This window comes from Amblyomma mixtum, chromosome 9 (assembly GCF_055824585.1).
Source record: "Amblyomma mixtum isolate Tamu chromosome 9, ASM5582458v1, whole genome shotgun sequence".
NCBI lineage: Eukaryota > Metazoa > Arthropoda > Arachnida > Ixodida > Ixodidae > Amblyomma > Amblyomma mixtum.
In genome coordinates, this window is record NC_143020.1 from 82,703,301 (window position 1) to 82,729,020 (window position 25,720).

The 25,720-nt window shown below is 43.4% G+C and overlaps 1 protein-coding gene across 1 annotated transcript; it reads left to right on the forward strand.

Annotated features, from left to right (window-relative positions):
- The first annotated feature begins 219 nt into the window (after window positions 1-219).
- On the forward strand, window positions 220-12,628 carry LOC149329880 (5'-3' exonuclease PLD3-like). Its single transcript, XM_089560618.1, has 9 exons — window positions 220-396; window positions 1,908-2,085; window positions 3,965-4,088; window positions 6,100-6,233; window positions 6,943-7,143; window positions 8,687-8,826; window positions 9,068-9,227; window positions 10,488-10,590; window positions 12,454-12,628. Exons 1-9 carry the CDS (start codon window positions 251-253, stop codon window positions 12,624-12,626), a joined length of 1,359 nt encoding a protein of 452 aa, XP_089416744.1. The 5' UTR covers window positions 220-250; the 3' UTR covers window positions 12,627-12,628.
- Window positions 12,629-25,720: the final 13,092 nt, after the last annotated feature.

The window sequence follows — 25,720 nt, forward strand, 5'->3', positions numbered from 1 at the left end:
ACAAACGAGTTGCCCGGGTAGCAACTTGAATGTGAAGCGTCGCTGTTCTCGCCCTCACCCAAGTACGTTGCGACATGACACGCCCCCTGTAGCTTCGTTGCTACTGGCTGAATAATGTGGGCGGTGGTATGTGTTGCCACAATCGCGCTGTAAGAGAGAAAGGGAGTAAGGGGGCAAAAAGCGACCTCCACGTGGAGGACGACGCGTGTTCACCGACTGACTAGCTCCGCGAAAGCGACAACTAAACACGATGTCCTCCAAGCAGCTACTTGTTTTCGGCGTGTACAGGGTCGTACTTTTCGCTGCGTGCGCCTTGTCCTGCCAGGTCCTCTCAAATGCTGAAAAAACGGCCCCGGTGAACACCGATGGCGGGCGAAATGCAGCCGATTCGTGCAGGTGAGTGACGTCTGCAATGCTGGGTAATCTCGCTCTGCACGTGTGCGCGGATTCCTGTTTTCCTCCTATTAAAGCCTTCAGCTTGCGGCCATAGGCTAAACAGCTGGTCAAGGGAACGTTTACAGGGAAATGACGGTGGGCATGAGTTTGGAGGTTTCAGCTAAGTTTGGATATGGAAATTGATAGAATGCTTATGATGCTACAAAGCCATGCATGCCCAATATTCTGAAAAAAAGATTGAAAATTAGAAAATTGTAATATACTCTTATGGAAATATTCACGGTAACGGTCCATTGGTGTGATATGTAGCAAATTATTTATTTTAAAGTGTTTCCATCGATCACATCGGAACAGTTAAAACTGCTATATAAAACCAGTGGAGAATGCTTTTGATGGTAGCAAAAACATTAATATAAAAAAAATTCAAGACTGTTGTTGAAAGATCTGCGGATATATTGATTGTTGCAGTGGAATCTTTCATTGTATGAAACAATACCGTCCAGAAACAGTTTCCTCCTCTAAAATGCTTTTTTTCCGGAATTGCTGGGTACATTACTTCCCACAACTAGGGTATCTGCAGGTTTGTACCAGTTTTACGAAACACCTGCTTTCACATCTCGACGTGAGCCATTGCTTGCCTCCGACTGTTTCTGTCCTCCTGTCTGGATCCCTATTTTTAAACTACTTCAGTTTCCGGCCTTTTTTTTGTGCATCTGTGATACTAAAGTAGGTTCCTCATTTTTATTAATTTTCACTAAAGAAGTGTTGCGGGCAATTTGCGTTAGCAGTACTTGTAAAAATGGCTAACTATTACCCACCAATGAGCCCTACGATATGTCTCATTATAATAACTTGCGTACTACGAGCCTAGCATCTCGTTACTTAAGAAAGACCTGCAACAAAACTTAAGACTGTGATATCGTACCCGACTGCGATGACTGAATGCTGTCACGAAGTATCAGTGAGCTTTTTCAGATACCATTACACTAGTTTTTTATTTCCATGGGGATCAAATTTTGCAGACTAGTAACCTTCGCCTCAGAGAGCTTCTTCTCGCTGCCTGGCATGTATGAATATGCATTCAAATATAACCTCTTTCTTAAAAATCCTTCTAGGGAGATGCCAGCTTGTTTACTGTGTTCTTGACATTTTCAAGTTTGCAGACTGTTCAAATTTTACTCCTATGCATCGCACCTCGTACAATAGCAGATTCAAAATCAACAACAAACGTTCAGTCCATACAATCTCTATTAAACTCACTTTAGACTGCATAGGCTACATCGCATACTTACATGAGCGCTTAAGCTGAGAGTGGTGTTAAAACGTAGTGCCTTAAAATTGCTTCTGTTCAGAGCAAAAAAACATGCGCAGAGGCAGTCCAAATCAGATACACACTGTTGTCTATGATGCCAGCTGTTTCTGAACGGCTTTTCAAATGTCCATTGCCGATTAGAGCATCTCAGTAATTCCAACCTAAATGTATGCTTAATGAGCAATTTTTCTTTCTTCAGGTACACGATTGTAGAGACGATACCCGAGGGCCTGGCCTTTCCTCCGGGAAGCCCCAAGCATATGTCAACGTACGATGCGTGGAGACAATTAATAAGCGTATCAACGTCAAATATAACGATTGCGTCATTCTACTGGACGCTATCAGCTAACCTCTCGGTTTATCCGTCAGCGCAGCTGGTGAGCCATCATGCATTCCTTACTTTAATTCACTGTTAATGCAAGGCTGAATTGATAACGAAGGCATCTCATCGCCTCAATCTTGGTGCCGCTAGTCGAAATACATTGTATTGTTGATTGCTGCTGGGAAGTCCTTTTTATCTTCAATTTATCAATGCCCTCGAGGATGCGCGATCATTTGGAACAAGAAAGGTGCGCAGTAGCTGCGTTTCTCGAAGCTGCTATAAATGGCACGGTGGATGCTACTATGGGTCGCGAAGGCTGAAAGATAAAAGGCAGTTGAAGTGAAGTGAAGTGAAGTTTATTTCGACATCGATTTGTCAGAGGTGACGGGACAAAAGGCAATTCATTTTTTGCCTGACGTGGCCCCGTCACCCGTTACATTGCTCAGGGGGGTGGAAAATTACACAGTAAAGTACACAAAGCAAAAACAAGAAAAGTAACAACATCGCATACGTACTACATGAATATATGTAACGATCAATGACTTACACATAATTAACACAGATGCAATAAAAAATAAAGGAAAAAACAACGCATAGCTGAAATGTAGCTAGGACAAAACAAAAAAATTGAAATAGCAAACAATGAGATGCATAGAATTAACATACAGGCAAGGGCAGAAATAGCACGCAAACCAAAAACAATGAAAACCGCATTGCATGCCTCCTACGTCTTTAGGACAACAAAACCAAAAATAGCGAACCTGGACAATACACCCAGCGAGTAAAAAAAAAACAAAAAAAAACAAAAAAAAACTAGAAACTGGACATTTTATGGAGGCGATAGGGACAGAAGGTACATTTTAACATTGTTCTTGAAGTTACGGGGGGAACGAGGCTGCTGCAGAAGTTCCATAATACGTGGGTGTTTATTAAGTAAATCAGGAATTAAGTAATCAATGTGCTGCATACCATAATTCGTTCTCATCAGAGGCATTTGAAAATGACTATACCTGAAATCATAAGGTTTATTGTTAGGGAAGTATAAAGCATAAAAGGAAACTGGGTCACGGGTGACTTCATGATAAATATGATATGCAAGCTTTAGTTGAAATAGTTCGTTTATCTTGAGTAAATTATGTTTTAAGAATAATGGGTATGTATGTTCTAGCGGACCTACATCTTCTATGCAACGCAGAGCTCGTTTTTGCAATATCTCAAGCCTGTGCAAGTTTGTCTTGGTAGTGGTGCCCCAGATTAACAGACAGTAATGCAAATGAGACTGTACTAAAGCAAAATACAACTGACGTTTAATAGAGCTGGGAACCAAATATCTCACTTTATACAAAATGCCTAGAGATCTAGAGATATTTGTGTGAACCTTATTTATATGAGAAGTCCAGCTTAAGTTTTCCTCAAATAAGACACCTAAGAACTTATAAATGGAAACGCGTTCAAGGGCTGAGTCTTGGTACTTGACCTGGATATTAAAATCTTCAGGTTTATTTCGCGGCTTAAACATTACGTACTTTGTCTTCCGAACGTTCAATTGCATTTGGTTTATCCGGAGCCAGCATGAAAGCTCATGTAGCCAGGTGTTCGCGAAGGTTTCTAGTGTAGATAACTGTTTTCCTGAAAAAAATTAGAAATTAGAAATTAGAACACTGTTGCGCAGCTGTAATTGATAAAAGCGGTGAGCACCGCCTTGCAATCATGGTGGTGTAATGGTCGTAAGGTGCGCGAAGGTTCTACTGTAAGCCAATTTCAAATTATTCGAGCTGTGAAGAGCCGGGTGTCGTAGAGCGGATTAGGGTACATCCTGGGCTTCAAATAGGCTAACTTTACACATACCGTAATAAAAATCTAGATTAGGGATTCTGAGGCGACATCGATATAACTCTAAAGGTACACATCTCTTTCGTTTCTTCCAAAATCAGGGCGAACAAATATACCAAGACCTGCTGTACGCCGGCCGTAACAGGTCCATTGATATAAAGATCACACAGAATGTACCAAGCGACAGGTTTCCAAGCCTCGACTCGAAGAACCTTGCCGAAGAACGTAAGTATTTTTTCGACTGACTGCTATTTACTCCTAAATTTAGTGTTTAACCTGGTCAGTTTAGAGAGCACTTTTGAAATCTCTGCAACTATAGCACGCAAGACACGCTTTAAAACGTTGCGTCGATATACGCTGTAATAGAGTGGTTCCTTCGCCAGTGAACCGTGGTCCCATTGGTCCTTTTTTATAGCAGTCGCGCGGCTTTTCTACATCATCATGTTTTCTTTCCTTTCTACGAACTAGCTTACAGTGCGCTTTCTAAGCCTTTTGTTGACAGCACTGACAGGCGCATAAGCGAAAGTAAATTGTACTCTGACTGTCTGACTGTGAAAAACCAACACACTGACTGCCTATTCTGCCTTAAATGCTTCTTTGTCATATCTGATTTCTCAAGTCCATACCCTCACCACCTTGCCCTTGACAACAACACCGACGTCGGCACGGACGATAACGCCGCGATTTTGTAGAACATATCTTCATATCTTATGTAGATATAGCTGCAAAGCTTGTAGCAGAGATAGATTGTCGGTATGCGTCGCTTTCCTAGTGGGCAACTTCTTTTCGCTTTTTTGTATCTGTGTGCGCACAGCTGTGAAGAAATACTCAATTTCTTGACAGTGATTAAACACACGAAACTGTGGGAACTTGTCTGGTTTCTACTGCCGACGAAGGGATTCTTGTTTTCTAAAGACAGAAAGGAGACGACATAGAGAGGAAATTAATCGTGAATTGCATAGCCAGTGTACATGTATTTAAAAGAAAGCGTGCCACTTACTAAAAAATAAAAATTTTCAAGACAGTTTCGCTGAATAGTTTTAATGCCCCTTTTAGAAACTTACAAGAAAACTGAGTGATGTTCTCATTCTAAACTTTAATGATGCGAGTGTTTTCGCAGACAAACACGTTAAGAACGGCAAAATTCTCAAACAAGAGGTAAGAGAATAACCGACAAGAGGTTCAAAGCAAGCAAACATAAGCATGCCATAAACAGGCACTGAGATGCTGAGTATCATTCGGGAATATTTTTCTTGGGTCCCACTTGTGCAGGCAAGAAACACCTCGTGCTATATCGCGTTGTTTGGTTGAACCGCCTTTGGCAATGAAAAGTAATATGTTCAAAATCACACGCATGCTTTTCGCTGTGAGAGACGCTTTATCGTGAGTTGCTTGCTGTAAACGCGGACGTTGTCAAATAGGAGGTGCCTTTTGGCCAATATCAGTGTCCTAAAATAACCGTCAAGGCCCCCCATTGCCTTAAATCAACGAAACTCGACCACAGACATGACAGAACACCGTGACTTAGTTGCCTGCCGGCGGACACGAAAGAAATTTCTCTCGCTTACTAAAGGACATGATCTATGAAAAAAATCTTTCAATCTCTTGCCGACATGTAGTGTGCTAAAAAGTGTATTACTTGATGCGTACAGAATGATCTAATAACTTAAAATACTCTTGAATCTGTAGTTAGGTATCATTCAGTGTTTATAACGAATGTCCTCTGTTGTTTTTCCTTCATTTTATTGGTTGCATATGCTTGCTTTAGTTGATAGTTTTGTGTAATATCTTCTATGCATATATAAATGTGCACATTTTTTTATGTTGACGCCTGGGTACGCTATTTTGTGCACTTGTAGCATGGGACCGAACTAGTAGCTTGCTAAGAGCCCAGACGCTTTTATCGCCCTCTATTGTATAACCCTCATCCAAAGTGAATGAACTAAAACTTAAACTGAAACCCCACCGACCAAGCCACGTCAAATTTGCTGGCGTTGATTGGTGGTTAGAGTTGGCAGTGTTGAACGCTGCTTTGCGGTCTGTAGCTCGGACTATTGCACGTGTGTTTAGTATTGACAGATAACGATTAAAAGAAACCAATTGATGACTTAAGCTTGCAACGCCTTTTCAAAATAGTGTAGCTATGCCCTTCGCATATCATTTCCTTCGCTTTGCGTACTCATTTCTTTCTACATCACTTTTCCTGCTAATTCTCCTTTCTAACGTGTGCTTACAGAGGCAGCTGAAGTACGCAACCTCAATTTGACAAGGCTTGGAAAGACGGGAGTGCTGCACACGAAGTTCTGGGTCGTGGACGGAATGCACGCCTACATTGGAAGCGCTAATATGGACTGGAGGGCACTCGCGCAGGTAGGTTAAGTCCATATTTTTCAACCCTCTCGCATCTTTCCACCAGTCCATTAGGACAGATGCATGTTAGATGCAAATAAATTTAATATCATACCCTTTGAACGGCACTGCTTGCAAATAAAATTCCAGTTCCCAGCAAGTACTTAATCCCGAGTCCTCTGAAATTGCCATTTCTTTAAAATCACAGTTCTGCCTCCGCAAGGTTCCAAATTTCATTTTCGAATTACTTAAAGGAAATGCCACTTTGCGTAGACGGCAGAGTATCATTCAAGTAATGCACAGAACTAGTAATACTTGTTGGGGGGCTAGAAGGTGCATGTTTCCAGAAAAGGGTTGTAGCGCCGAACCAGACAACACAAAGAAAGCTAGACACAGAACAACACACAGAAAGCGCCTGTCTCTTCTATAGCTTCCTGTGTGTTGTCTGTTTCGGCGCTACAACCCTTTTCTGGAAAGCACAGAACTAAAGCGCTCAGTTGTGGTAATTTGCTGATGTCCACGCAGTTTAGCTAATACAGACGGGCACTCTAACAATTGGCATGCTATTAAGAATGCTCAGTGATTGTTCTTACGTAGTCATCCAAATCGCTTTATCTAATAAATTTCGACATGTAGAGCAACTTCATAGAGCATTGATTGAAATTTGACCCTGTTTTTCTTTGGCCTCTCATAAAATAACGCCGCTATTTCTTTGTTGCATTCTCATTAGGTGAAGGAAGTCGGCGTGTTGATAACCAACTGCAGTCGAATGGCTACAGACCTGGAGAAAATATTTGAAGTCTATTGGATGATGTCGGACGACACCGCCAAGCTTCCAGACACATGGCCTGCTAATATCAGCACATCAATTAACAGCTCTAATCCTGCGTCTATTGATCTCAATGGGACCCCTGCGCTCACCTATATATCGGTAAGCTACGTGAGCCTAGACTTTGGAAGCAATCTGCGAAGTGTCGTAACGGCCGCTTTTCTGCTGCGCTTCGGGTACGACGTACCAGTTCTATAAAGCAAAATCCATATTATTCAGTGACATCCAAACCACCGTCCACCGCTGCTCCCCTTCAAGAACCCGCTAAAGACCACGACCGAAGAGTTTCATCAAGCCGCATTCATGAAATGTTCCTCCTTCAAGCAATCTAATGTACAAACCTAAGCTCTTGTCTTATCTTCTTATCACATGCGCATAGGCTAGATGAATGTCAGCGAATATGACGCCATGCACCCAAATGAACAATAATGCTCGCATTCACACGGCAGGGCCATCTTCCTTTAGGCTGCTCGCTTAAGCATCGTCCGACGCGACTCCTTCATCTTATCAGATACTGACGTCAACCGCTGCCGTACAGAGATAAGTAAGCTGCAAGTATGCTATAGATAATGACAGGCATAAGTTGCCGGGCTTCCCCATTACATTGCAATCCTCAGTACGCTTTGATTCCTTTTGTTCACAATCTTTTTGCTTACTTTATCTTATCTCGGCATGGCTACAGAGACCGCAGAGAGCAAATTATCGACGGCTGTCTGGGGGTGTGCTCCAAAGAACAGCTTACCAGATAACTGTTGCAGTTCCATGTACATATTTGGCAGCCAAGCTCGAGCTATTTTTTTTCCTTCTTGACGATACTCGTGATTTCAACACTGCTCTTCACTTTTAATTTTTAGTGCTGGCTAGAGCACACGCAATCAGACAAACAAGCGCATAGAAAGAGGAAAAGGGAAAGAATGTACTGTCGCTGGCGATAAAAAAATTAAAATAAATTCTCACTCCCATTTTTTCTCTCTCTTTCTGCCCAAGCTCACTTAAACTGTGAGAAAGACATTAGTATTTTAAAGAAATTTAGCTCAGCACCAAATCTAATGTGAATACGCACTCTCCTGGTTTCCTTCTTTCCGGACCTTTAAAATTTTTTCTTCTTTTCTTCATCCTTGAGTATTTTTTTCCTCCGTGACCTTAAGAGGTCGACACAGTCATGCTGGAAGATGACAGATGACCGCCAGTATGAAAAAAACTTAAAATTCTGGAATGATCAGGAGTATGCAGCAGGCTCCGGATAGCGCAAGTTCGGTATCAGTTAGACAATATTTTGCCTTTTAAAGCTTTTGAATTAAAAAACAATCTCATAAACTCTCACCGCGCTCTTCATGAAGGGTTCTAAAGTTCTGCTGTGCAGCAAAATATGCTGCACACACATTTGTGAACATGTTTACCAAATCGTAAACGTCTTACGGAACCACTCTGTCTTCATCCCCTAAGCATGGCAAACTTTTTCGAACACACAACCATTCCTCCTGCGTGCTCACATTCAACAGCGATTCTTTGATCAAACGAAACTTGCTTTGCGTCGTTGTTTGCTACACAGTTTAACTCTCTACGCCCACCGCTTTGTTCGTTAATTATTATTTGAATAGAAAAGGTGTTTCTGATCGATTATTACGAAATTCTTTTTTTACAGAGTGCACCCCCGTACTTCTCGACCTCCGGCAGGACGGAAGACATCGACGCCATTCTTGACATCATCAATAACGCCAAGAAGTTTGTATATGTTGCGGTCATGAACTTCTTGCCCATCGACTACTATTCGAAGAACAAAACGTAAGATATTCGTTCGGCAAACTCTACGTAACGAGGGGCCATATTTCTCGATAAAACTACTTCAAGCATTTGCAAAGCCTACACGTTTATCTAAACCATTCGAAAGAAAGCTTTGTTCTCTTTTACTAATGTTTTGAACGCATAAGGGCGAACGAAACCTCAGTTCTTGTTCCTCAATGTCGCTGTGCCACATGCCCACCTGTGCTGTGATTGTAGCTTTAAATCATCGTTTCCCTTTCAGATTCTGGCCGGTGCTTGACAATGCGTTGAGGCGCGCTGCCATTGAAAATGGCGTCCACGTCCGCCTGCTTGTCTCTAGGTGGAACCACTCGAAGCCAGTCATGTGGAGCATGGTGGACTCGCTAGCCGCCATCAATTCAAGCAAAATCTTCATCGAAGTGGTGAGAATGCACTGCGCCCGTCTTAACAGCTCGACTTAGCTCTGGTGAATTGAAGCTGATAGCTAACACAACAAAATCAAGCATGGGACCTATCTTATATATATGTGGCTGTTTTTGAAAGGCATTTCATTGATTCTCCTCCACTCTCCCAGCCATTTGCCATCTACATTGTAGTGAGAGAGACGCTGCCATGGCTTCAAGGACGGAAAAAATGCCACCCAGGATTGGTAGGCACGTGTATCACTAGTGAAATATACTCTTCCGCACACTAGTCGTAGGCGCGCGTATCACAAGTGAACATACACTTCCGCATACTAATGGTAGGCACGCGTATAACCATCTTGTAATAAAACAGCGCAAGGACACAGGACGAGAACGGAGAGAAGAGACACACGGCGCTGAGACATCAGCGCCGTGTGTTTCTTCTCTCTGTTCTCGTCCTGTGTCCTTGCGCTGTTTTATTACAAGATGCTTAACCAACTCGCCCAAACTACCATTTTACGCGTATAACAAGTGAACATACTCTCCGCATGATTGAGAAGAAACAAAGCGAAAGGCTTCATGCACATTTTACAGTGAAAGTTATTCGTATATGTCATGTCCCCCGCAGCTGGGTGAAATCGGGTAGAGGTGATGGTGGAACCTGCCACCACCTTCCTTGTCTCTGGGTGGAGCCAGTGGTTCACGGTCATCACGTGACTGCCCCGTAGAAGCTTCATGTTACCTTTGTCGTCACCGGACGGAAAGCGCAACCGCGAGACACCGGCATAAATTTTGAAGCGTTTCTCGGACGGTACATTTAGCTATGTAGGGACAGCCCTCAAAACATTTTAAGGGTTTAACGAATAAGGGGACACGGCCTAAACACACTGCCCACTAACACGTCACCCTAAAACATATTCACGTCTGTGCCCGCATATTAATATCCGTAGTAAGTCAGCAGAAACTGTGCACCTCGACCCACTGTACCCAAAGCAGCGTTTGCGGCACACCGTAAACGTTCATTACTTTCTATAACCCTCTTCTCCAGAGAATCGCTCAACATGGTTGCAGTACAGCAGATTTATTATCCGTGCTCTTCATTGGGCTTTTCTTCTCTTTATCGCTGAACACATCTCGCCATGTGATGACATTTAGCAGTTCTTTATTCAATAGCGAAAAAGAGCATAGCAATGACATTTCGCTTTAAACATCGGTTCCTTTGACAAACTGATAATTAAAACGCCAGAAAGATGTCATTCATGCATTTTTCCTTTTCAGAAAGCAATGCAGATTCCCAAGGACACAGAGGAGCAACGTCGAATTCCTTACTCCAGGGTGAACCACGCCAAAATGATGGTCACAGACAAAGCGGCATATGTTGGTAAGTGTGCGCGTGGTTTTCCCCTCTAAAATGTGCACTTCTTTCGAAGACTGCACCAAAACCTAAGTGCAAAGAACAAGAAAATTCAAAGAAAAACATTGTCGAGAACGTATACCATTAAGTGGTTACAAAGGCAACTTCTGAGCTTCACCACTTTTTTGGGTTGATGATCGTGTTCAGTTCCGGAACTCCCGCTTCTCTTAACAGTAACTTTGTTAGCAATAATGTCAAATAATTTCAAAGCACCAAGAAACAAAGAAACGACTTGAATGGAATTTGATCTGTTCAACTAAAGGCGGTGTATTGCGAGCCGTAGAATGACGGCAGCATACGGTATCATTCGCGCTTCTGATTTGGTAAAAGGGTAGACACTTGGGTTTGCTGGTGTATGATAATTCAGTGTGCATGACAGGCTTCGAGAACATAGCTGTGACTAGCAAAATATCGGCGGTAAAAAATTTCAGCCCAGTGCCATGAATGGTAATATAACCACTACTAGAAAAATGTGTTATTTTAACAATGCACAAACACCAGTTGACGCCTGAAATCACTCAGGCCGAACGGATCGCAATTTTGAGAAAATGATGAGTAAGCAAATCTTCTGAGACACTGTTGTCAAGGTAACTTGTGTATGTGGATATTTGTTACTAGTTCGTCTTTTTTTGCGCTGATGGTCAGGCAGTGATTCTTTACCATTAAAACCGCTATTCTTTGCACAATCAATCACTGTTCGAAGTTAAGCCTGTGTTTGTGTCTCTTCTGTCCCCGTCTTGGTCGCGTTTGATATTTCTTCTTATTTGTTAAGCTGACCAAAAACAAGCGAGCAAGCACAGTGTAGAACAATGGAATGTGAAAGATTGTGGCGTAAGCTAGTAGTTGCATTGTTGCACACAGAAATATTCTATGTGAAAGCTATAGACAGTTTTAAAGTGCACAAAAAATACCCATGTTCAGAACCGCGCTATGACCAGAACACCGCGAAAGTTAATCCGACCTAAATTGCAAGAGCATAACGAGAACGTACTGTAGATGTGCATTCGAGATACGCGAATGTTTGAAGATCAATATCACGTTCCACGTGACATTCGCGTTAATATATGACGCGCTACATCCACCGCTATGAATGAGGGTGGCGCTGATGAACACTCTCAAAGTTAGTTACGTTGCACACAACATAAATCCCCTCCCTCGAAAGCAGAAGTTGGACAGCCTCCTCCGTAGCTCAGTTGGTAGAGCACCGGAAGTGAAATTCAGAGGTCGTGGGTTCGGACCCCAACGGCGGCATGTGGTCTTTTTTCTTCTGCTTTCTAATCAATTATCTATTAGCTATAAAACATTTAACAAATTAATTCCCATTAATCAAAGCCGTGAATGAAACATTCTTCTATGCTCTTTTATTTTGGCAACTGCATCCTTCATGTCCTTCATGTATGTGTCATAACGAGACCATCACTTTCCTTACCTCATTTGACCCTCAACACATGGTGTCATATGTCAAGCCTGTTGTCTTATGTGTAAGTTTAAGGTGGTAAACATCATTCAAAAGGTAGCCTTCCGCACTGCTCTCCGCCAGTCATCTGCCAGGCTTAACATTGAAAATTGTGGAGGTTAACGTCCCGGAGCGACACATGGACAATGAGAGACGATTTACCCTTCCTCTGCGAGTATTCGTGAATAAATACTTGAGTACACCGTTACCTAGGTTTCAGTGAAAAACAAAAATTTCGTTTCGTTTTCTATGCAAAGACTGCGTTAGACCCATTGCATCTTCGCAGTCAAAAGCAGGCTTCCAACACCACCACGCAGTTTCAGCGTAAAACCAAGGGCATATATTCCAATGCTATTTTTCTCTATTACACACAGGCACGTCCAACTGGGAGCCCAGCTATTTCATCAGCACTACTGGGGTTGGTCTCGTTATAAACCAGGACTCGGACGACTCCGTCAGAGGAGAACTGAAAGCCATTTTCGAACGCGACTGGAACTCCAATTTCAGCTATTACGTCAGACCTTTTAATAAAAGAAAAAGGTTTTGACTACACAATAGCGCATCAAGTTTCGAATGTCTTCAGCATTTTGTTCCGGTATGGCCGGTAAAATGCATTCACGGTTTTCGCCCATGGCCAGTCAAAGGAATGCAATGGCCCTAATATGTCCCCATCTTTATCGAGAAGGCCTGCATCCAGGTCTAGAAACCCAGACTACATTGCCAATGATGGAAATTTCTCACTGACCAAGGGAGAAACACAGGAAAGTTTCATTCTCGTTGATCACAAAGTGACCGCGTAATGGTAAACACTGGTGTGTGATTAAGATAGCTGCAACGAATACCAAATTGGTACGTGGACAAGTAGCCACCACGCAGCAAAACCCACCTAAGCCGTATACTAGACGAATGTTGTTAATCATAACGATAGTGGTTGGTGTTGGTGTTGATATCCTCGCGAGATTAGTCTTACATTCAGTATATCGGCAACTGCTCCACCTGTGTCTTCTAAGTTTGAGAGAATTCCCTACCACTGCTCCGGGAGGCCAGGGTCCTCTGAAAACTGCAAGGGTAGCTTTGCTGCCACAGCCGCTTAGCACATGAGCCCGCAGGAAACACAATGTGAGCGACTTGATTTTATGGCCATTATCTTCAACTGCGCTGGTCTCCTTCCAGATACTCTGTCTGGTGTCACGCTCTCAAATATTTATCGAAATAAACACGTGGCTTCATACTTGAGCCTGTCTAACGTTAAGAGGCAGGCTGGGCTGAGTTCGCTGCTCTAGGACGTGCTATTGTATTGCAGAATAGGAAGAAATTCCTAATAAAGGGTGCCTGATTGATTGGCACACGGTGTAAGTAGCTCTACCCGAAGAAAATTGAATACATTTATGCTTTATTGACCGAGGCATGTTCAACAAATGCTTAATGCCAATTCTCTCATTGAGTTTTGCAAAGAACAAGCACTGCTGTAGCTTCCAAGCTTTTCCATTAATTATAATGGAATTCAGCGAAGACTGCGGTGAAGGAAGAATAGTAGCCGGTAATATGTGCACAAGCTAAGCAATCAGTAGGCTCTGCGTGGAGGCCTCATGAGGCTTCAGATCGGACAAAGTTCTTAAATGGACTATTCTTGCTTCAGCAGTGCTGACTTCCGTCGTTAGATGGCGCAAAGAACCATACAGAAGAAGCGGAAGAAACTACCAGCTTGGTGCTATTATACCACGCTTTCACTTCTTGCAAGAACACACCTTGGACGCTTTGATAATTTGTGGCGTGTTGTGCACGTCCAATTATTGCGGTTGTATGCGGAAAATTACACTGCAGTTGAAATAAAACTCTTCAACAACGAAAACGATTTGTGAACGCTAGCGCTTAAACGGGAAATCATACGCGAAAACCGACCATGCTCTGCGTACTTCTTGCCCTCCTCAAGTATTTGTCCACATTTTCTAACATTTTGCCATATAAAGAGACATTCTGCCGTTCCCTGATTGCAGTAATTGCACTTTCAGGACTTCATCCTCTCAGCTCGTTTGGTGCCAGAAGACGAGGTTGTTCCAACTAGTTTAGAATCGCATCAAGTCTTATCAGGTGTTCTTGTGAAGGCACTGCTTGCTCATCATTCTCACGGGAGCAGCAGATTGTTATCATCCGAGCAGTAAAAACAAAAGGATTTATCTCTTTCCTTCTTAACTGAAGCTGAGATCATGACTGGGTGATGGAGTCTTTATTCGCTTTCTCCATTTCTGCAATCAAGTAAAGCTCTGATGAAGAGCCGATGTTTCGTTCCATGACCTGTTCAGGCTTTGATGCGTCTGCACAAGAATTACTGTGTACGTTATCACTGCCGCTGCCATCTGCAAAGAGAAGAACACATCAAAAGTATAAGCCATTTGTTTCTCTCGTAGGTGCCTCTCTACTTTCGACTGCATGTGCAATAAGCAAAAACCACAGTAATCAGCCAAACCAAGACAATATCTTATTTACTGCCTCTTATCACAATTTCAGATTCAGCCTAAGGGAACACACATTTCTCGACAGTAAAATCAGAGGTCGCAAACATGGATGAGATTAAAACAGCTTGAGAACAACGAGACAAGCTCTGTGTCTTGTCACAAATTGTGACACGCCAGATTTCTGAGACAGAACGGTGTGCACACCGTTCCGTCTGTGCACACCCTTACAAAAATGAAAAAGCCTGGAGATGTTTCGCGTAATATTTCGGGCAAGGCATCAAAACATGTTGCTTTCAGTAAGCACCGATTGTCTCATGATGCTCGAATTCGCGATATAAAGTACCATGTCCAAATGAGAATTCGCGGCTGGGATAAATTGCTGCAGGGGAGAGACCCAGTTTTGCAAAAGTTGTCAGAAAATCTGTGTTTTCGAAGGATTCTTCCGCTTACAGGCATTAAGGCATTTTTTCACAAGTTAAAAAAACTTCGATGCTGTTTGTAGGACTCATTTTAATTTGACTGCTGCTAGGCACGGATTTCTGCACAACAAAATGGCTTTTACAAAGGCGCCTGCGTATTACTCTCAAACACAGACTCACGCGTCAGCGCAGACCAGGTATGTGTTCTGATTTTTTCGCAGCCACCATCCTGAGTACTAACTATAAAATGCTTTGAAGCTCCCATTCTCGGCAAAGTAGGCGAACATTTCTACAAGTCGCGGCGAACCTAAAGCCGAATATGGAAGCGGGCATGAAGCGAATCTTACCTATAATATTTCGAAATTTCCATCAGAATTGTACCCAACAGAAAACAAAAATGTAGGAGGGTTTTAATCCAGCTAAACCGAGTAGACGAGCGCAAGCAAGAGTTTTAGCCGGTTTCCTTGTGGTTCGGCTTTGCTGGGTCGTCGGCCCGTCTGACGACGGTATTTGACGCAGGTTAAGCTGTGATTGACGTTAAGCTGATCTGATCTGTTCGTGCCGTAGATGAAAGTTAATAAAAACGACGATGTGCATGCACAGCGCGAGACTGTAGCAGTTTAGCTCGAGGCATGATCGGCTGCATAGAACCATCATGCACTGGACAGCGAAGCTGATCTGTTCGAGCTGCCGCGGCTTCGGAACCCATTCATGACAATATTTACTTTACTTCTGCATGGAATGTTGCTGTGCTAGGTTTTGCCAAGGTCACCTTCAAGGTCAAACTTCACACAAACATGGTGAACCGGTTACACCTCGTTAGAACCGGTTACAAACTTTACCATCATATACCATCACCGCTAACAGACAAGTTTCTTTTCCAGATGCCTTAGAGCACTCAGCCATCACCGCTGCCCTTCAGCCATCACGTGCTCGAGCTAAGCAAAGCGGTTTTTAGAGGTGGTGCCTCAAGCTACGACAGTAGCAAGGGCGAGCGTGCGCACTGCCTACCTTAAAAAACAGAAGCGGTTTAAAAGAGGTTCATCTTCAGCCGCCAGAGGTCCTGGCCTGTACAAGTGTGTGTCCGCCCCCTTTATAAGACGCCTTAAAATGTGCTGTGCTTCTGCTGCAATGAATTTCAACCTTACATCTACTCCGGATAACCATGTAGGTCACAGCTGCTTTGATTACAAAGCAAATATCTCGGGAGAGCATTTCGTATAGCATCCTATTAGGGTATCCCGGTTTTAATAATAGTAGTACCTTCTTTATTTCCACCAGTGATGGAGGAGACTGCGGGTAAAACTCACTTTAGAGGCGAGCGCTTTTAAATTTTGTACATACTATCGAACTACCTAATACTCAACGCAAATAAAAAATTATGATGAATTAAGCTATGAATTGCCTCTGCGCATAAGGAGAACGTAAGGCTACGCTCCGGCTACAACCAATTAAGGCGTGTTGTAATAAAGGTCTGGTTGGTCTTTGAATGACACCGTTCTCAGGAAACTGCTCGTGACATTTTAAATTTAAAACGAATGGTAATATAAGCGCATATGTCGTTCGAGATATGGGGCCGTATTAAGGAACTGCCATTGAACTATGATTCACTTAACAGTATGCACACCACCCAAAACTGCTCCTCTGGTCATTTTTGCCCCAGTGGCTTCAGCGAAAGTTAATATTAATCCTCTGAATCAATCAAACCATCACAGTTCAAACTTCCTCACGGAAACAAGCAGAGACATGTTGAGGTGGAAGAAGTTTCCTCCCTTGAGGCACATGTCTTCGGGCTGAATGGAGTCGTGAAGGTCCTCGATCTGTGAAGGGAGCAGTATGATTGTTCTTGAACATTCGCATGCAATGGTTCTGAATAATGCTGAAATAAGCACATAACTGGAAAAGAAAATAGCAATGAGATTAAAAATATTAAAGCAGGAAAGTTTCAATAATTAGGACGGACCGACATCAGGCAAAGCATTCCAAAGCCTCCTGCAAAGTATTATTATTGCCCAGAGAAGCATTAATGCCTTCAAAGAAGGTAAAAACACTTGTCCATTATGATAAAAAAAAAATGGAGGGCGCTTAAGCTTCGCCTTTAAGAGTAGAACGGGATAGCATTATCAGAAAGCCCGTGTTAGTTGGCAGCCGCTATATGCCCTAGTGCGGTGAGTGGGAGCTGTGTTCTTTCCGAAGACGAGCGGAATCGCAGCGCCCCTTGGCGGACTACGCGACGGATGGCAATTTTATGCCAGGCAGACGAGGCCTAATGTCGGAGTGGTACCGCATCACCATGTCGCGGAACGCTCAGCGATACCGCGGCCGGTTTAATACCTTTCTCTTTATTCCCGATCAGTGATGCGCTAGCCACACCTTACACATCAATACATTGCACATGCACACAGATCAAAAAGTTCAGGTGCAATAAACCACCTCAGATAACGAATTCTTCGGGTTTAATTACATAATCACTAATTAGCACAGTCATAATTAACTATGCAAGCATCAGTACATGTGCCTAACACGCCACACCAAGTCAAACACCACAGCGCATTCAACAGATCCACCTGTATCCCGCTAAAACCAAAGAGCGTTTGGCTCATGGATAGTGGGCCCGCCTCGCAATACAAGGGTCGCGGCTTCGAATCCCACCTAATTCACCGCCGATTTACTTTTAACTGCGATTACTTTACTTCTCATGCATAAACGACGTTTGCGACCAATCTGAGCACGCTAGCATCGATTATGTCTTTGATCGTGCCGGTCCCAGGAGTTGGCGGAGAAGCATGTATATATGGAAAGCAAGAGTGTTATCGCACTAGGGTGTTTTAATTACCGGAGTGTCTAGCGTTCCGTCCAGACGGAACATTTGCTGCAGCTGCAGTTCCGTCCAGACGGAATATTTACGGCAGCTAGAGTTCCGTCCATACAATAGACAGTTTTAGTTTCACGTACGTAGAAGCTTCACATAAGTATAGAGCGCTTACGGGTCACCAGTGCGCATGTGCAGAACGTGAAGTGTCTGCGTGGGTCGCACGTACGTACGTGAGATTCGGATATTTGCGTTGCGGTCTTCACGTTGCTTGCGTACGTGCCGTTGGCAAGATGGCGGCGCCCTGCCCGTCCGCTTCGCAACGATAACAGCTTCGTCGCTAATCCCTCGACCTGGCATCGAGCTGAAAACTGCTGTATTTGCCTTCAGTGGGTCCATTCTTGCTCTCGCATGAAGTTTTAGGTGAGAACTAGCTTTTGTTTTCCACATAGAAATCCGTTTCAGCCGCTCCTAAGCCTGACAGAGAAGCGTTTGTGGTCGTCATAGCAACGGGTGTGTCGACGGCCTCGCGAGACCACGCGAAGCTCAAAACCTCGCGGGATATCGCGAGACCCTCGGCAAAGTCAGCGGGAAAAGCAAAACGGTGCACATTTTGACTCCATACGCACACGTTGTCAACATGAGTGGGACATCAGCGCGCCTTCGCTTCTCGAAAAGCAATGATTTAAATATGCCGCGGGACGTAAAGGAAAGCAATCCCTTCGAAGATAACATGCAACATACAGTTCGGTGGAATGAAATCGCTCAACGTTTTTCAGAAGAAAGGGGGAAAGTATTTACCGCCCGCACTGTGGCTTGGCCTGGCTCCGCTCCAAGCAGCTCGACTAAACCACGGCCGCCTGGACCGCCGCGCGCGCGTGATCGAGGCGGCCGTGACTAAACAAAAAAAGTTTTCTTTATCTATACTACATGGCGCGGCACAACATGCTAGCGCATTTTTTAGGTCCTATGGCAAATCTACAGTTTCCGTCCCGTACGTGTAGCTAAAACTGTACGAAGCAACACGAGCGTACGCTACGCAGACCACTCGCGTTTACATGCGTGAAGGTTCTACGTACGCAAAACTAAAACTGTCTTGTGTCCGCACTGTCCATACTATACAAAATGAGTGATTTCTAGCTACATAAAGCATTTCTTTGCCTCTGGAATAAGTTGACAAAGCTGTATCCAGATGTTCTCTCTACTCATGTATACGACACCAAAATATCTGTCCGCGTACTACGTTTAGTTACATCCTCGAAGGTATAACTTCCGTGCACGCATGCAGGATCGGTAAAATGACACTGTTAGAAGCAGTGTGCACAAACTCTTCGTGAAGTGATGTGAAGCCCATTCGCTGTTTGTGCTGCAAGATGACGTAGCGCGAAAAAGACTAAGACGTACACAAACGGTCAACCAGCATTATCCAAACGCACCAACAAACCCAAGCCAAAACGCGTTCTATTGCCATTTCTCACTGACTACTTGGAAAACAAAATCATGTAGCAGAATAATCTGCCACACATTAGGCAGAAGAGGATTGCCACTTTTTTAAATGGACATGCAAAAGTCTGCAAGTAAACTGGTTTCCCAATCCCTAACGTCGGCTTAATTCCGTACACACATAACTCATGTGGCAGATAATGCTGGACGGAACTGTATGGTGTCCGATACAGTTCCGTCTGGACGGAACCCCATCGCTACATGCAGTTCCGTCTAGACGGAACTCTAGCGCAAATTGTAGTTCCGTCCGGACGGAACTCTAGCGCAAATTGTAGTTCCGTCTGGACGGAACTCTAGCCACAGCCTTTAATTACCCGCGTGAGGTGATGTTGTGACGTCACGAACCGGTCGGTTAGTTTCAAGTTCTCGGCCACGCCGCCGTTCAATGCCGACGCTTGTTTTTCTGCGATATGGGGCCTTTAACGCTAGCGCGTGAAAAAAAACCGTGAGAAACAAGACTGTAGGCTTTCCAGCCCTCCTGATGCTTGGTAGGGTTGCCAGATAGCGTTTTATCACCAAGCCCGGCTGGCGAAAAGGAAAGGCTCCGCGCAGATGCAAAGGACAAAGTTGTATCCTGGTCCTATAAGCTATCTTTCTGAGCGCGTCAATATTGCTTTTTCTTATCAGCTTGCAGCGCTGATAATAAAAGCTGGGAACATAAATTCTGAACTAAGGGTGCGCAGACCACTCGTGATTTGGGAAGTGTCAAGACTGCAGCCTGTGCATCTTTCCACATAGTTGCTAAAATGGGAGGATAAGAGCTCACGCAGAAAACGGGCAGGCCAGGGTAACTGTTGCAAACAAAAGACAGCAAAAGCGAATCACTGATCAGCTGGAAGAATTCAACGCATGATTGTCACTCCATCCTTCGCATAGAAGTAGACTTTTTGCAGAACACACATGTACACAGTAAGGTTTTCACCATTCTTTCTACGTCAGAGATAAAAGAAAGGCTCAATAATAAACAAAGAAAAAAGTTGCTCTTCTATAACCCTGGTACGGGCGATTCCCGCTGAAACTGTGGCTTTCACCGCCGCGTGCAGCAGTGCGCATCATTTTAAAACCAGTATCTACTACACGATGTACATGTAGAGACAGCTAATTTTTAGAAAACCAGGACGGACTCAAGCCCAGAAATTATGGACAAGCAGATTTTTCAAGGAAAAGTTGTTTATGAATGCCACTTTTCAGGTACATACAATTCTACTTTAACAATCAACATATCCTCAGATCTTCCTTCGGAAGGCTTGCAATTTTTTTGCTATTAACGTTTTTGCTCTCGTCAAAACCGCCCCCTATGATTTTGTATGGCAGTTTGAACTACTCGATGCTAGCGATGGAAAAAGTTTAAGTGAAAGACTTTGCTGCGCATCGAAAGAACGGACATGTACCTTTAATACTTACATAACTGCACTTTGCGATATTCCACAGTTGCTTCACAATTAAAATTGATGTCCAAGAATCCTGCACTGGATATGACTCATTAGAGACTGCGTGATAGATACTTTATTCAACGCAAAGCTCATGATGTAACACTCGCTATAAGACGCGCCTTATGGGTGCTATCTTCCGTTCACGAAGCGTTCGTACTTTTGTTTTTTTTTTATAGCAAACTTTTACTTACTTGATGTCCATAGTACGAATCATCGATGCCGCCAAGTCCCTTACAGAAGTCCTTGATTTCCTTGGCCTGCAAAATATCGTAGATTTTCGAAGTTCTTGGCAACCTACATTTTTTTTATTTTTTTATGACAAGACTTCGCAAAGGGAAAGGAGGAATTATTGCGATTTTCTTGGCATATGCACCCGGACATGCCCTTTCACGAAATTATAGTCATTCTACTTTTAAGCTTTGTTTACGTGAAATATTATGGTGGCTATAATTCCAAGACACAGTGTTGTTCACTCAGTGGCTTATCCATGAGTGAATGTTGATTCCAAATGCACTTTCCAGCTGAAACACATAGTCGCAACAGTTCTTCGAGTAAGACGTAAAATGCGTAACCCATGAAATGACTAGAGCAGAAAGTTCACACTTCAAGACAATTTTTTATTTCCGTAAACCTTTTTACGACACTAAGTTGTAAAAAAAAGTTCTTGTAAATGTTTTTCATGACTTTCCGTTCAAAATTAGCAGTTTTTAATTGCGTGTATTTTGTCATACGAATTGTGTGAAATCCAGCTTGAAAAAAGTGGTGCGCCTTTGCTATACAGTCATGCCTCGTTAATATGGGCACTTTATCCGGTGCATGACAGCACTGAAAGCAAGTCATTCGTATTAATTAATCTAAGGAAGAAAGCAAAAGATGTTTTTTGAACAATGTTGCCTGATCAAGGTATGCCCTGCGTATACTGGTCCAGTAGTCATATGGGAATTAGACGATTTCTTGAGCTCCAAGTCCATTATTCTATTAGTCATCACTGTGTAAATAACGTGGTGCAATATAGATCTCCTAGGAGCATGAGACGCGTTATGTTGGCTCATGGCGTCATGGAGGATGTCCAACTTCGATTTTCCACACAACACAGAGCGCTAGTACACATCTGTACTCAGTCGCAAATCAAAGTAGCAGGAGCTACAGAGAGCTTATTTTTGACAACCTATGATGCAATACGACAGTTGTTAATGCGCGTCGACCGGTAAAGTTGACAATACACCGCATTAAAACATTTAAAAAGTTGGCTATTGCTCCTTTCCCTGCTGTCCTGAACTATAAGTGCATAAAAAGGAATATCAGGTTGTAGCAGTTTCGGTTTGTTGTCATCGGTATCCATATTACGCGACAAAAACACATTTGACCGAATGGGCTCTGCGCATTTTCACCCTTTTCATTGTACGGAACACTAGCTTTCATATTAACGGGGCGTAAATGCGTTGAAAATGTTTTGTTCCCCAAAAAAACAGTCCCTAATTCGAGTCGCCTATATTAACTGCCATCGTATGAACGGGGCACGACTGTACATGCTTTGTTTGCTAACGTTTCTAGTCACTCCACCTAATCTATCACAGCAGTTTTTCATCTACGTACGCCCCCTACGATGCTAAAATCGGATCACTGTGTTTCAAGTAAAACTCAAGAATTCTCCCCTTTCGGAACTAGCACAATGAAATATGAAACAATGCGGAACACACAAAAAAGCAAATTTAAGTCGTTTCCTGTGGTGTGCTTTCAATGTTTTCTTTTATTTTTAATCTTCATAACTCACCGCATTTGTCAGTGATTGGCTGGCCGACGCCAACTTCACGAACCAGTAGGAATGCCACAACGTGTACACTACAAAGTTCCACAACCGTGTCATCAGGACGTTCTGTTGACATAACTCGTACACATCGCCGCACACAACGAGCAGGACGCAGAAGCTGGTCAGAAGCAGCGGCAAGCCCCATATACCATTGATCTCCTCTTTCAGTCGCCGTATAGTATCCACGCTGATCCTCACGCTTTCTACGCCCCTGGCTCCAGCGCTGAACTGCGAAGACCTAGCATCTGGCTCATTCAGGCAGCTTTTCAGGACCTCTAGTTGTCTTCTAAAGTACTCTGCAAGGACTTCACAGGCCGACTTCAAGGCAACAGTGCAGACGCTGTCATAAACCAAGTAGAAAATCACGATGAACACGGTCTTCAAGAAGCAGTAAGCCAGCTCCAAGGAGCTGTCTCCCTGACTACTCGGCGGCTTGATCAAGGTCCATGTGTAACCCCCGAAGAAGACAATATACAGGCTGGCTTCTCGCACATCGGACCAGAAGAACCGGCTGTCGGCGGTGTTGTCGCTAAATGTTATTCCTGTACGTCTTTCGAAGGCTCCTGCTCGTTGGTAGAAAGCGAGTAGCTTAGAAGAGCTGAAGGATGCGTATAAGAAGCTGACGATCATCCTGAAAAGAGACGTGATAGGGATCGATTACGTATATATATTAAGGAAGATAAAAATTTGCCACACATTCCACACATTTCCTGTTCCAGTGTGTCAGTAAAATCACCAATGGCACAATTTTCTTCCAAGCGAATAATAAGTGCTATTACCATTCACCGCAGTGTTTTTGTTGCGGAAGCGTAAAACAACCTTCGGGCATCCTTCCTGTGTATCAATAATAATCAGCGATTTCACCTTAGAGCTTAGAAAAATTATCTGTTGTGTGGATTATTGTCTCAACGAGAGCAGAAGTCAAGCAGTACAGCCACATATCCCCTTTCAAATGTGAACCGTGTATCTTTAAACTATGCGCTTGTCTTACATAAGGACAGCCCCATATCCTCTTGACCCTGAGATGATGGCCCCCTAAAAGTATGCACATATGCTAGTCTACCATGAGACGGACATGCCACGACAACAAAATAAAATTTTCTCAGCAGAATAAACAACAAAACTCCATAATGGAACCTTACTGAGTACTTTATAAGACGGAAACTTCATTTCAATCGAGTTATTGTTTGAAAATATTTATTTATCATGCAACTGGTGGTTAGTGCACCTTAGGGCGGAGGTGCCACTTAGGCAGCGTGACTGCTCCGATTTAGGCTGCATTCGCGCGAGCATCTTGAAGGTTTTCTTGTTCACCCAGCACAATGTAGGCATCATTCGAAAGCCCTATGTACACTCCCCGACAAAAGTAAATAGAAGGCGATTTTGTCAAAAAAATTAATTTCTTTAAATCTAAAGCATAATGGTCCATGCTTGTTGGTGCACAGTGCCATTCGCAAAATCGCAATCAGGCTGTACATATGTATTCAAGGATCCATGAATTTGGGGGCCATGATTAAAGTTTTTCGTGAATATTGCCTTCCATTTACTTTTGACTGCACCTGTACACCCTGTTAATCTATGCTTGCCACTATTGTCTAAATGCGTTATTAACAGCACAAGAGGTGGTATTGCAGATGAAGAAGTCGGTAGTTTTTTTTAATGACCTTCTTCAAAAAACAGTTTTGAAGAAACTACTTAAGACACTTTCGTTAAGCCTACACATAGAAAAGATGTCTATCTAGTAGTATATGGTCTCAAATTGTGCGTTAGTTAAATTCTCTTTAATCGGCACGTTTTTAAATAAAACAAAAGGGTAGCGGATCGGGCTAGTTGGTGCAGATTTGACATTTTTCGAAGCGCTAAAACAACAAGGACGCGCTCGTCCTTGTCTGTTCCCTCTGCGTCCTTGTTGTTTTAGCGCTTTGAAAAATGTTGAATAAAGCAAACTTTAGCTATCATTTGGGCATGAAAACCTGCTCTGCCTCGGAATGTACAGCATCAGTAATTTTACCGCTTGGGGGAGAGGAAGGGGTTGAGGAGAACATACTAGTGCAATGTGCGAAGTTTAATCAACTAATCTTCATTAGTTTCTTTTTAATTGCCTTTCCAATCCTTCAAACTATCGCCCCATTTCGTTGACCAGCATTCCTTCAAAATTACTCGAACATGTTATATCGTCTAACTTAATGAGCCATCTAGACTCAATTAACTTCTTTTATCCCCGCCAACGCGGTTTTCGAAAACACTATTCCTTTGAAACCCAATTGGCCGAATTCACTCATGACATCCTACACTTCATGGATAATAACCTTCAAATAGACGCCGTTTTTTTAGATTTTTCGAAAGCATTCGACCGTGTTCCTCACTCGCACCTGCTCGCAAAACTCTCTTCCCTAGGCATTCTGGTAACCTAATAACCTGGATTGATCATTTCTTAAATGGGCGCATGCAATTCACTTCGTGCAATGGTTACCGCTCACCCCTTACCGATGTATCATCAGGTGTCCCCCAGGGCCCTGGCTTATCACCACTGCTATTCCTCATTTACATACAGCCCCATTCGTGACCCCAGCGATAGTCACCTATTACAAAAAGATATTGACAATAGCCACATGGTGCGACCGATGGCTCATGCCTTTAAACCTAGATTAATGCCAACTGTTGTCGTTCTCACGCAAACGAGCAGTTATTCATCATTCATACAATATTAACTCAGTCCCGATTGCCTCAACAACGTCATATGAGTATCTTGGATCACATCTGACATCTTAACTATCTAGGGTGAACCATGTCCAAAGGAAATGTTCTGATGCCTCCCGTGTCTTGGGTTATCTCCGACTTAACCTCAAGTCAGCATCCCCCGAAGTAAAAATAAACTTGCTTACCTAACATTTGTTCGTCCCAAACTTGAATTTGCATCATCCATCTGGCATCCCTCTCAAGCGTACCTTAGCGCCGAACTTGAGGCCATCCAAAAGCGCGCGACCCGTTTTATCACCTCTGAATACTCAAAAGAAAGTAGCGTCACTGCACTCAAACATTCTATCTCCCTCCCCACACTTGAATCACGCCGCATCATCTCACGCCTTAGCCTACTACACAGCTTTTTCTACCATCCGATATCAAAAGCCCCCTGCTGAAACCACCGATCCGAACTTCCAGTCGCCTCAGCCACAGCCACCCCATAGCCAGCATCAAGAGCCGTACT